At 44.0% G+C, this 13181-nt stretch overlaps 1 protein-coding gene across 7 annotated transcripts in view; it reads left to right on the forward strand.

Annotated features, from left to right (window-relative positions):
- Positions 1 to 13181, forward strand: part of SLC4A8 (solute carrier family 4 member 8) — an 84201-nt gene that overhangs the window by 25122 nt on the left and 45898 nt on the right. For 6 of the 7 annotated variants that reach the window (XM_044941757.2, XM_025284198.3, XM_025284192.3 and 3 more), the window contains 9 exons: positions 950 to 1096; positions 1930 to 2065; positions 3471 to 3631; positions 6193 to 6381; positions 7883 to 7974; positions 8962 to 9119; positions 10301 to 10388; positions 11319 to 11465; positions 12577 to 12677. In XM_044941757.2, coding sequence (XP_044797692.2) covers positions 950 to 1096; positions 1930 to 2065; positions 3471 to 3631; positions 6193 to 6381; positions 7883 to 7974; positions 8962 to 9119; positions 10301 to 10388; positions 11319 to 11465; positions 12577 to 12677 — 1219 coding nt within the window. Of the gene's footprint in view, positions 1 to 949; positions 1097 to 1929; positions 2066 to 3470; positions 3632 to 4044; positions 4898 to 6192; positions 6382 to 7882; positions 7975 to 8961; positions 9120 to 10300; positions 10389 to 11318; positions 11466 to 12576; positions 12678 to 13181 lie in introns of those variants that run through there. The other variant, XM_025284197.3, reaches the window with a different exon arrangement.

A 13181-nucleotide genomic window follows, 5' to 3' on the forward strand; every position in this document is an offset into this window, starting at 1 on the left:
CTGGGCAGAGACGGGGCAAGGTCACAGCTCTGTGTGTCAGGTGTAGCATCCTTACAGTTGCTGATTCTGGGCCCCAGGCTGGGCAGGAAGGCCAGGGAAATCAGGTGGAGGTGAGACAGGCCTGGAAGTCAGGAACAAAACAAGGTTTATGGATGGGATGAGAGAGTAAAAAGGAGGAACTAGAGAGGAATGCTGTGGGATCACTTATTATCTTGTATTCCTCTCTTTTTGTAAAATATGTAATATCTCTCCTTTATGCTCCCAGTCTTATACCCCTTATAATTTGTAACTAGCCTCTCACTGCTATTCTAGATGGTGTAATCTACAGTGCAGAAAAAATAAAATGGAAACTGATCCTAGAACGTACTGGCTGCTAAAATTGATTCCAGGCATTGGGTTAAGCATATTACATACATTATCTTATTTACTGCTCACAAAAATTCTCTGAGTTTAAAGAATAAGCTTTCAATATTCCTTGTTAAAGACAGTCACAGAGAGATTAGATAATTTGTTCAGGGTCACATGGCAAGAGAATGGTGAAATCAAGCTTTGGACTCAGGGCAGGTTGACTTGAGCACTTAACCACTTTCCCAAATGGCCTCTGTGCCAAGACTTGCTGTAGGTGTCCTGGTGTGACCATATCAACGTTTTATCAATTGCTCAAATTGTCTTGTAGTGGCAACTACTAGCTTTTGTTTTTGTCCCTATAGTTTGCAAATCATGTTCACGCACATAATTTTCTTGGATCTTCACAACCCTCCTGTGATGTTTGCAGCCACAAACAGGATGGAAATCTTCAACTTGCCCATCTCTACAGAATCAGTCCTGGAGGTCTTTGAAGTTTTGTCATTACAGAGTTGTGACTTTTTCTTCTTCCTCCCCCCTCTTAAATACACTAACCTCCTTTTCTTAAAGGAGTTCTCTCTTCAGACCTCCTGCTTCTTTTCAGGCCATAGGACCCTGTACGTGGGGGTCCGGATGCCACTGGGCCGGCAAAGCCATCGGCACCACCGAACGCACGGTCAGAAGCACCGGAGACGAACGCGGGGCAAGGGAGCCAGCCAGGGGGAGGAAGGCCCAGAGGCCCTGGCCCACGGTAACACCTCGGGAGGGTGGGCGGGTGGGCGTCCACAGCTGGGAGTCCCCCTGAGACTGAGGGCATGTGGGACGGACATCCAGCAGGTAGTGGTTTTCATTCTCTAGGCTTTCCAACTTGCTTCAAAGAAGAAGAAATGCCTCTGAGAATCAAAAGTATCTGCCTGAAAACTTCACCATTCAGGCCCCCAAATCAATACCATAGAAGGTGAAATCATTTGCTGGAGAATTAGCTATTCCTTTTGATCAAATTAATCAGATTTCTAGTTTCTTATGGGTTTTCTTCAAGTGGTCTTACTTAATTTTTTTCTTTTCATGAAACTGCTTCCAAAGAATGAAAGTGGAAGTTGCTGAGTCGTGTCCGACTCTTTGCAACCCCATGGACTGTACAGTCCATGGAATTCTCCAGGCCAGAATACTAGAGTGGATAGCCTTTCCCTTTTACAGGGGATCTTCCCAACCCAGAGATCAAACCCAGGTCTCCTGCATTGCAGGCGGATTCTTTACCCACTGAGCCACCAGGGAAGCCCAAGAATACTGGAGTGGGTAGCCTATCCCTTCTCCAGGGAAACTTCCTGACCCAGGAATTGAATGAAGGTCTCCTGTATTGCAGGCGGATTCTTTACCAACTAGCTGTCAGGGAAACTCCAAAGAATAGGTTTTTTTTTTTTTTTTTAATTCTGGGGATAAAGAAATCTTTTTGATCTGAATGCAGGATTGTCTTTATGTGTTTCACAAGCTGGAAGCCCCTCAGGTGCACTGAGTGTGGCAGGATGCTATTTCTGTCCCAAGTGGAGGTTGGGAGCAGACCTTTCTCTGTGGCTGCTTTTCCAGACACACCATCTCAGCGTGTTCAGTTCATTCTTGGCACTGAGGAGGATGAAGAACATGTGCCTCATGACCTCTTCACAGAGCTGGATGAGATCTGTCTGAAAGAGGGAGAAGATGCTGAGTGGAAGGAGACAGCCAGGTGAGGCCCTGAGTAGCCTGGGTCAAGGTTTGCTGGGGCAGGCAAATGTGTACCTTTCCATGAGTGACAGGTCTGCCTGCCTTTTATTTCTTCATGGGAGACGTGATGACTGACATGGGCACTGACGTTCTAGGGTCTTGCATGGAAAGTCTTGATGTTGGCCTCTGGCCTCTTTGTCATGTCTGTGGTAACACCTGTTCCAGTTGACCTTGAGCTGGGGATTGGTGACAGAAACATGGAACAGGGGGTCCTCTCTCACTTGTTCCTGGGCTCTTAATATTGTATGTCTGACTTGGAAGATGCCTGAGGGGGCCACCTTGGCCTAAACCTAGCCCAACAGACATAGCCTTTTCCTATGGGTGAGCCATAGCATCATTTTTTTTTTTAATTCTTTACTTTATTTGGCTGTGCCAGGTCTTAGTTGCACCATGGGAGCTTTTAGTTGCAGCACATAGGAACTAGTTCCCCAAACAGGGATCAAACCCAGGCTGCCTGCATTAGGAGCATGAAGTCTTAGCCTCCGGACCATCAGGGAAATCCCAATCATTTGAGGTTTAATTCACTGGAGATTGCATAATTTTTGAGACATCCTATGGGACAATCCAGCTTCATAGAGACCTCTGGGATAATATCCAGCCTGATGGTAGGCTTCCCTTGATTAGAGAGTGAATATACTTGTCTAAGGCTCATACCCAAGAATAACTCTCAGATGAACCAAGCCCATGTCTAGGGTTCCTCTAGTAACTGACCAGTGAGCCTTCTGGGTGATACAAAGCCAGCATGCCTGAGCCTCAGGGAAGAAGATGAGGGATAACCAGCAAACCATGGCTCAATGTCTCATTGAAACAGCTCTTCCTGGATACCTGATGTGTTCAATGAATAGAGAGCATTAAACAAACCAATTAACCTCATACCAAACAAGAAGGCAATTAGCCTTAACATCCTGTCTTTGCAAACTTCTGAAGGTCACACAGACTTTTTAACAAAGAAAAATATGATCATTTTATTAATGTGATTTGTCAGTGTATCCAAATGATATAGATTAGATCTATTTTTTTAGTTGTACAAGTAATGCATGCTCACTATACAAAATGAGAAAATAAGGATAAGCAAAAAGAAAATAAAAATTAATACCCCAGGGATAATGAATATAACATTTGGTGTCTTATATATGTATGTGTTGTATTTCAAGATTTTCCTTTCATAAAAATGGAATCAAGCTATACTCAATTTTGTAGTGGTTTGTAACCTACTTATTTCACTTGCCAATGCATGCTGAACATATAGATTCGATTACAGGGTTCAGTGTGATTATTTAGGTACCTTTCTTTGTGACCTACATTAAAAATCCTCTCCTGAAAATTCTTCATTTTCTGTTTTTGGCATCTCTTTGTCATACTTTCAGGTGGCTGAAGTTTGAAGAAGATGTCGAGGATGGGGGAGAACGATGGAGCAAGCCTTATGTAGCAACCCTTTCACTGCACAGTCTCTTTGAGTTAAGAAGCTGTCTTATTAATGGGACGGTCCTTCTGGATATGCGTGCAAATAGCATAGAAGAAATCTCAGGTAAGGTTAGGGGAGAGAAAGCAGAGGATCGTTTGTGGTGTGGTGTGGAGGAAAGAAAGAAGAAAGTGGCTGTTTGTGCTTGGGCAAGTCACTTACCTTCCTGACCTCAGCACCTTCAGCTCTGGGATGGATTTCTTCCCTGCCTATTCTACAGGCTTGTTCTGGGATGCAAATGACATGGAGTGTGGTTTTCCATTTGCCTGTTTGTTTAGCAAATATTATTTTCTATCTATGCTTGATTATGTACTAGGCACAGGATACAACACAGTTTCTACCCTCAAGGAGCTCACCTTCTAGTGGGGAAAATGTGTGTGTGTGTGTGTTATTCTCTCAGTCGTGTCCTACTCTTTGCAACCCCATGAACTGTAGCTCGCCAGGCTCCTGTGTACATGGAATTCTCCAGGCAAGAATACTGGAGTGGGTTGCCATTTCCTTCTCCAGGGGATCTTCCCAACCCAGGGACTACACCCACGTCTCCTGCATCACAGGCAGATTCTTTACCATCTGAGTAAAGATGCAGCTTTTACTCAGGGAAGTAAAGTAAAGGGCTTTCCTTTATCAGGGAAGCCCCAGTGAGGAAAATAGCCATAGGGCAATTAAAATAAGTGCAACAACCAAGCTCTGGTTTGGTAATAAGTGTGACTGGGAGCTCTGCAGAGAAAAGTGGGTTCAAGTGAAAGAAAGATTTTTCAATATGGCAACTAGGAAAAACATGTATGAAATTGAGCCAAAGGACTCCCCACTTCTTCAGCGTGATGTGAAGGAGAGATATCTGATGGAGTTTCCTAGTACAGGAGAGTGTAAGTTATTATGTTTGGGGAATGGAGTTTGAGAAACACCTGGGTGCATGTAAGGCTTTTCCTCGGCTTGGCTCTGTTTGGTTGGACAGATTTTTAAGTTTCTTCCAGCTTTTCTTCATTACAAGTATCCAAGTAATTCTGCCTGTCTGGGATCACATGGGGACCTGGGGAGAGGTCTTACCGATGGGATCTTGCATTAGCACCTTAGTTACATCTGTGAAGACTCTCTTTACAAATGAGATCATGCTCATGGGTTCTGGGGAGTTAGTACATAGTACACAGCATCTTTTGAAGGGGTGCCGTTCAACCTACAACAAAAGAAGAGAGGAGTTCAGTTCATCAGTGTCGGATGCTGCAGAGAGGCCCGATGAAGTAAGAACTGGAAGCATCCACCAGATTTAGCAACTGGAAGGTTGTTGATGATTTTATCAAAAGCAGTTTCATTGAGGCAGCCACATTGCAGCAGGTGAGAAATTTTTCTTTTGAGAAGAAATAGAGAGCGAGTGCGTGTGCGAGAAAGGGAAGGCAACTGATAAAGGGAGACCTGGGATGGACATTCTTCTTCTGTTTTTTCTTTCCCAAGATGAAGTATCCTGAAGCATGTTTATATTGTGGGACAAGGAACCAATCAATCTAAAGTTAAAGAGAGAGAAGCTTGGATCTTTGGCTTGAGTATTTGAAATAGATTTTCTTTTATTTATTGCTTCTAACACTTGGATAGTCATGGATGGAGCTGGAGTTGAGAACAGGTTGGAGTTTGAGAGAGGCGGTGGCAAGGGGGCTGGATATGTAGGGTTTAAGTAAAACGCCTATGGTTCTTCACATTAGGGACCTGAGGTATTCATGTTAGTGATAAGGGTAGGTAAATGGTCTCACTTGTAGTGAATCAGCACTTTATATATCTTATTAATTTTTCACAACAATCTTCTAAGGATCATATTCGCTTCATGTTACAGATGAGGAAACTGAGGTACAGAGAGGTTATCACACAGAAAGTGGTAGAAGAGGGTGGGAGAGATGTGGACGTTTAGCTCTAGAATACATGCTGTTGACTTCTATGCCAGCTGTCTTTCAGCAGCAGGTGTGGGGATTTTCTCCCCCTCAGTTCTGCTGGACTTGGCAGGTCAAGACTGATGCTTGCTATTAATTGTCTGGAGGGCTTAATTAAGAACAAATTAATTATTTTTATGGATTCTACCTTCAAACAGTCATGTGGCCTTCTACAGTTATAGTTTCTCTTGACAATCACAGCAATATTAAAATCTCAGAGGAAGAGAACCTAGAGGAACTTTGGCAAATGATAGAACAGAATGGCAATCATGTGGACATTTGAGTCAGACAGTCTGGGATTTGAATCCCATCTCTGCAACTCACTAGATGTGAGATCATGGGGATTTTGTAATTTTGGGGCCTCAGTTTCCTGATCTGTAAAAATTGTTATAATACCACCTACTTTTCAGAGGTTTTATAAGGATCAGACTAGATCATTATGTAATAAGTTCAGAATGTAGTTCCTGGCACATGTTAAGTGCTCAATAGTTTCCATTTATAAAAGTAATGATTTGTTACACGAATAACGTGTAATGTGTCACAGCTGCTATCAGCAGTCAGCTCTTTCAGGCACTGATACAGAGACTGTAACCTCAGTGACCCTGGTAGAACTGCTTCCCCCTACTCCGTGTCCCTCACCTCACCTGACCTTGCCTTCTTTGGAATCACTGACCATCAGTTTGAGTGTTCATGTTAGCACCTGCCTTCCAGACCTGATCCTGGACCAGCAGGAGCTGTTCAGTGACCTGAATGACAGCATGAGGGTTAAAGTCCGGGAAGCCCTTCTCAAAAAGCATCATCATCAGAATGAAAAGAAGAGAAATAACCTCATCCCCATTGTTCGCTCCTTTGCTGAGGTTGGCAAGAAGCAGTCTGATCCACATTCAATGGATAAACATGGTAAGATTATTAGGAGTAACTGCTTTCTCTTTAGATTAATAAGACATTTAGGCACTAGTTGGAGATGCTGAGTTACTAGAGGGTAGGAACAGCATTTCTCTAATATGCTTTCATGCTCACTTAGACACAGTCCTTTTTGAGGATCGGCAAGATGGGTGGCTGGGACTGGCGACCATCATCTCTTGTGGCACTAAGGATGCATGCCTCAGATACATTTCAGTGGACCTCAGGGGAAAGGTTTGTGCCCCAGAATGGCCTCAGAACTGATGTGACTTGGGGAGTGTAGGGAAAGATCAAATTAGCCAAGATGGCCTGGTCAGGCTCTCTCACCCCATGCCCTCTTACTCTTGCCCCACGTTTTATAATAATGATTCTATATCAGCTGAGATCACTTATAGCAATGTAGTTGCACATTCTGAGATGCTTACTTGCCTGCAGCCTACTTTTGTTCTGTAAGCGTATATAAGCTTCACTTGGCATGCCAGAGAGAGAGAGAGAGCTGGCTGTGCTGCTGGGGGGCTACGTATGGCTGCATTATGGTGGTGAGGCTGCGTTAAGGCTGTGTCTGCTGGGTCAACCACGAGAGGAGAGAATATAGCATGTTGCTATGGCTGCTGTGCCATTCAGGAGAGAATAAATGTGTTTGCAGTTCCTATGACTCCTTGAGTTTTCTTCCAGTTTCCCTGCTCGCACCTTGCCTACCCTGGGCTCAACGAAGAGTGTACACAGTGAGATACAGCAAGACAGTTGGTGGAGTCAGCAGGATCAGCGAGACAGGGAGATATCCACACTGGGGAAAATTTGGCTGCAGAGAAGTTCAACTGGAGCTTTTTAGAAGTAAACAAATGTCTTAGATTAGGGAGGCAAAGTGCAGTAGTGTAGACTCCTGAGTCAGATTTCCAGGCTTGAGATTCTGGCTTCACCTTTTGCAAAGATTTTGGACAACTTCCTAAACCTCTTTAAGCCCACTTTGTTGAGTAAGGATAATGATAAGATCCACTCAGTCTGTTGTGAGGCTTCAGTAAGTTAATCTGCGTAAAGCCTTGAGCCACGTGTGTGATGGGTTGTAAACATCTGATGAATTTCAGCTGCTGAATGCTTTCCATTTCTGTGGCCAGGCTGGGGGTCTCCTTGTCCCCACATTTACCGAAACACAATGTGTAGGAGATAGGTCTGGGGATCCATGTATTTGAAAAGTTCTCCATAGGAATTTATGGTGTGCACTCCTGGTTGAGGATTACTGCCTTTAATAAAGGAAGAAAAGAACATCACAAATGGTTCAGGAAGAGGGCTCCAGGGTAGTAAGATCTCTGTGCCCCCTTTACTGCTAGCTGGTAGGTAAGGAGACAGGTATGTGTGGGTCCTCGCTTCCTAGTCACCTGAACCTCTTCTCTCTGTGGGCTTTGCAGGAGAGAGCCATGACCAGCCGACAATGAATGGGGTGTGTCAAAGAGGGAAAGGGCAAGACTCAGAGAATTCTGTTTAATTTTTCTCCAAATAGGTCAAACTGTGTCTCCTCAGTCCATTCCAACCACAAGTCTTGAAGTAAAGAATGGAGTGAATTGTGAACACAGTCCAGTGGATTTAAGCAAGGTGAGCAGAGATGTGGAAGTTGGCTCACAGGCCTAAGCATATCTCTTGTGGAGCCCAGAGTCCTGTTGCTGGAAGCTGGGTAAGCTTTGGCATTTCAATATCCTTTCTCCAGGACCAGAGCCCTTTCTGCAGAAAAGGAGGCCCATCTGCTCATGTCTTCCTCCTTCTCCATCCCAGAGAGGGCTGACTCATCAGTCCCCCACCCCCACCCCGACCCTATTCGACCTGCTGAAACCCACTAGCCACTGATAAACCATCCTGATGCACACCTCCTGCTGTTTCAGAATGATTTTCTGATACCTGCTCTCTAGGAGCACCTTCTTACCTCCAAGGTTTTATTTTTCAATTATTCTTATTTATTTACCTCCAAGGGTTTTGTGAAAACAATATTTTTGCTACTATCTCACAACTACTTTGTGGTTAAACTCTTCTTGGTGACTGTGACTTTGGTGTCTGAGGCCTCTCCCACAGGATCCGGGTCCCCCTGAAGCTCTTGGCTCAATCCTTGATCTCCCGGCTGCAGGCCTTTCCTTGCTCTGGTCTCTCCCTGACACTGTCTTTCCAAAACACAGATAGTATTATGTCACTTCTCAGCTCATGAGGCTCCCCGAAACCTTAGACAAAGCATTCAGGTATTTTAAAATGGAAACAATTTGACCTGGAGTTTCAAAAACATTTTCTTTGAGGTTGCATGGTGTAATGGAATTCAAATCAGAACCCTAGATTTAAATTCTCTCTCAAAAACTCTGTTGTCATGGGCAAGTCAACTTCATCTCTCTGGGTCTTGGTGACTTCATTTTTTTAAATAAAAAATGAGTCTGATTGGCCAATCTTATCCACCATACAGAGTTATTGTAAGGATTAAGTGAAGTAGTTTGAGAAAAATATGTTAAATCATAAAATGATGCATGAATGTAGGTTGTGAGGAGGGTGATGGATGTGTGAGGTGATGGCTCCCACACTGTCGGGGTGCTTTTAAATTTTCAGGTGGACCTTCATTTTATGAAGAAAATTCCCACTGGGGCAGAGGCCTCGAATGTCCTGGTTGGAGAGGTGGACTCTCTGGACCGCCCCATTGTCGCCTTTGTGAGGCTGTCTCCAGCTGTCCTTCTCTCAGGCCTGACAGAAGTGCCCATCCCAACAAGGTAAAGATGAGGGCCACAAAGCACACTGCCTTCTGCCTGATGCACAGGTTTATATGAGCTCTAGTGGAAGAAACCCGGAGATGGCAACAGCAGCCCACTCCAGTACTCTTGCCTGGAAAATCCCATGGACGAAGGAGCCTGGTAGGCTGCAGTCCATGGGGTGGCTAAGAGTCGGACACGACTGAGTGACTTCACTTTCACTTTTCACTTTCATGCATTAGAGAAGGAAATGGCAACCCACTCCAGTGTTCTTGCCTGGAGAATCCCAGGGACGGGGGAGCCTGATGGGCGGCTGTCTATGGGGTCGCACAGAGTCGGACATAACTGAAGTGATTTAGCAGCAGCAGCAGCAGTGTAAGAAACCAGCTAATGCCAAAATATAGGATTAATTAATTTGGGGATTGCTGTTTAAAATTCAGCAATGATCTCAGAAAACTGGGGTATATTTGATTAACCTCTGTGCAGAAGAATTGTAAGACTTTTAAGGCTGTGACTGTGCAGTTTCTATGACGTGGGAAATTGAGACTCAAAGAGCATTCCGAAGACCTAGCAAGGGCCACTTACTGTCTCGATCTCCCCGTTCTGCAGAACTTTATCCCAGGGAGACATCTCTAAGCAAAGTATTGATGTCTCTTTCCATAGTTCTGGCAGGATTTGTATGGTTTGCAAATATGTCCGTATTTGTTCCAAAGCCTATTCGTGCACTCCAAAGGTGGTGATAGGTGATTCAGAGTCCCATTAATTATGGAATATTCAGATGTCCAGGACACAATTTAGACTCCTCTGCAGGGCTTGATCATTTCAATTGCCTTATCCTTCTCCTCTCCCCATCATTTTCTTATTAGAGCAATGAATGAGATTCAGATAATCTTGAATTTGCCATGTTTTGAAAAAACATCCTTTCTAGAACAAAGAATTGCATCTATGGAAACCCTGAGAATTATAACCCCTTTATTGAATGGAGTCGTACAGATAGCTTCCAATGACTATAGTAGAGCTGTTAGGTCAAGGCTACTCAGATTGCTCCATCATTAGTTTGCTTCCTTTTTTTGAAGTTACTATGATAAATTCTGTTTGATAGAAAAGAGAAATGTTATGTTGTTTAGAGAAGAAATTTCCTTATATTTCCTTACATAATTTCCTTTTCCTTACATAATTTCATCTTTTTTGTGTGTTGCCAGGTTTTTGTTTATCCTATTGGGTCCAGTAGGGAAAGGTCAGCAGTATCATGAGATTGGCAGATCCATGGCCACCATCATGACGGATGAGGTATGCACACCACTTCTGCTTTTCAAGTGTTCATCTCATAAATATTTATTGAGTGTTTACTCTGTGCCAGGCATTGTGCTAGTTGTTGGGGGTAAAATAATTATTGCTGAGAAGCAATGCAGGTCATGTTTTTGAGGACCAAGGCCTCTTGGATTTTTCTTCCTCTGTCATCTCTCCCTTTTGGAATAATCAAGGATGCAGAGAAATCTTTTTCTGGGAAAACTATTGCCAACTAGGATACCAAGTGGGAAAGATATTAAGGCTGACTTAACTTTCTAGAGAAAATAGTTAATGAAGTATACCCAAGCTATTTACATAAAGAAACCTCACTCCCATTTCACGTAAATGAGCTGTAAATGAGACCAGCTCATCAGGGGGATGCTCTTGGGCATTGTCATGTGAATGTACTAGAGTTACTAGACATTTCGGCTGCCCCTGCTGCATCCCTGGTGAGGACTGTGCTGCTCAAGTTAGTTGCAAAGTAGGGCCTTGAAAAGATATACGTCTTAGAGGCAAAGGGAGATGGGGCTGTGTTTTATCAGCCGTCTATGGTTGGAAGACATATTTCATGGAGGACCATTATTAGTAATTCCATCCAGTTTTTCCACCCATCATGATCAGGAAAATTCCTCATGCATCTTGGCTTTTGTTCCATTCTTTGAGGAGATAACAGAATTACAAAACTTTAGAGTCATGTCTTATCTCTTTCTATACTAATAGACATATATTTAGTTTTTTTTGACTCATCTTTAGATTCATTTTTAAAACTCTTTTATCCCTGTAATTCTTTAAGTGCTAAACTTATCTACATTTCAGAGCCCCTAGACAAAGATAAAAACCAAGAGGTTTTATCCATCTTTTACCATATCCATTGGTTATTGTTTAAGTCAAGTGACTTTCAGCTTTCCTGAGGATTTTTTCTTCTCTTAGATTTTTCATGATGTGGCTTATAAGGCAAAAGAGCGAGATGACCTCCTGGCAGGGATTGATGAGTTCCTAGACCAGGTGACGGTGCTTCCTCCAGGGGAGTGGGACCCCTCCATTCGAATTGAGCCACCCAAAAATGTCCCTTCCCAGGTAATGTATGCACATGAGCCGGTGGTGGCTTAGTGTCACTTACTGAGGGCCCACCATGGACACAGCAAAGACCATGTTGGTGTATGCCAAATAAACTGAGACGTGGTTCTGTTGCAGGGTGCCTAGAATGTCAGAAGAGTAATAAAATATGAATATGCAGTACCATCGATTGGCCAGGATTACCCTGGGATGAATTTTAAGCCAACTTTTGGAGGATTGGTGTGAAATGGCAGAGAGGAGAGGAGGGGACATTTCTTGGGAGTCTATTAAGAATGAAGCCACTAAATGAGAAGAGCTCAGTGCATAGAGCGGAGAAGGCAATGGCACCCCACTCCAGTACCCTTGCCTGGAAAATTCCATGGACGGAGGAGCCTGGTAGGCTGCAGTCCATGGGGTCGTTAAGAGTCGGACACGACTGAGTGACTTCACTTTCACTTTTCACTTTCCTGCATTGGAGAAGGAGATGGCAACCCACTCCAGTGTTCTTGCCTGGAGAATCCCAGGGACGGGGGAGCCTGGTGGGCTGCCGTCTATGGGGTCACACAGAGTCGGACACGACTGAAGCGACTTAGCAGCTGCAGCAGCAGTGCATAGAGAGTGCAAATAGAGTTCCCCATGCTTTTTTTTTGAGAGGTTAAAGATGGAAGAAAACTTCTACAGTACACTGGTCCCTGGGCCAGGTGCTTTACATATGCTAATTAAATCTCTCAGCAACATCTCCAAGTAGGTGTTGTTATTCTTTATTTAACAAATGAGGAATAAAAATACTGTCTTCAAGACAGATTTGCAACTTGAACTCAGGTCATATCTGATGCCAAAGCCTTCATGTTTCTGTTTCTGGACAAGACAGAGGAGTCAGGTACCAGTGGAGAGGAAGAGAAATTATTTGTTGTCTTTTGTGTTTTTTAGGAAAGTCAATAAACTGTCCCAAATCAGTAAATGCATCCGAAAGCTATAAGAAACACTTGGGTGTTTTGGGGGCTGCTTTTGGATTCTCTCATGCTACCCTGACTCCCGCTATCTCCCACCCTCCCACCCCACCTACCTCCGCCATAGTAGGAAAGACAGAATAGGTGGTTGACTTTGCTAATGTGTGGTCCTCTGTTAAAAGGAGAAAAGGAAAATGCCTGGAGTTCCAAATGGAAACGTTTGCCACATAGAACCGGAGCCACATGGGGGCCACAGCGGGCCAGAGCTTCAGCGCACCGGGCGGTAAGTTCTGGAATATTTCACAGCTAATACTGCTTACTGGACAGAAGCTGTATAAAGAAATGAGTCATCTTTCCTTTCAGCCTTCTTCTCTATAGTATCTTTATTGGCTGGAAATGGGACCACTGACAATAAGTGTTACAATTCTATCAAATACTGTATCATTCATTCAAGTTTCTCAAACCACCTACCAGGTTCTGTCTCACCTCCTATCCTTCCCACACAGTGTTCCCCCTGATTTGAACATTCCTCCACCTCTTCATTTCCAGGCTAACTGCTTCTTGTCCTTTGATTCAGCTTAGGTGTCCCTTTGGAGAGTCTTCCAAGACACTGTTTAGAAGAGCTTAGGTTATTCCTGCTGTGTGATATCACAGCTTGGAGCCCTGTCCCCTGCCCAGCTACTACCCTCAGCCCAGTCCCCTGTTATAGCCCTGGTCATCTTTTATTATTTTTTCTTGATTTGATGTCTTTCCTGCCAGAAGGGTTTGCTCCCTAAGGGTGGGGACC

Source organism: Bubalus bubalis, chromosome 4 (genome assembly GCF_019923935.1).
Source record: "Bubalus bubalis isolate 160015118507 breed Murrah chromosome 4, NDDB_SH_1, whole genome shotgun sequence".
Lineage (NCBI taxonomy): Eukaryota > Metazoa > Chordata > Mammalia > Artiodactyla > Bovidae > Bubalus > Bubalus bubalis.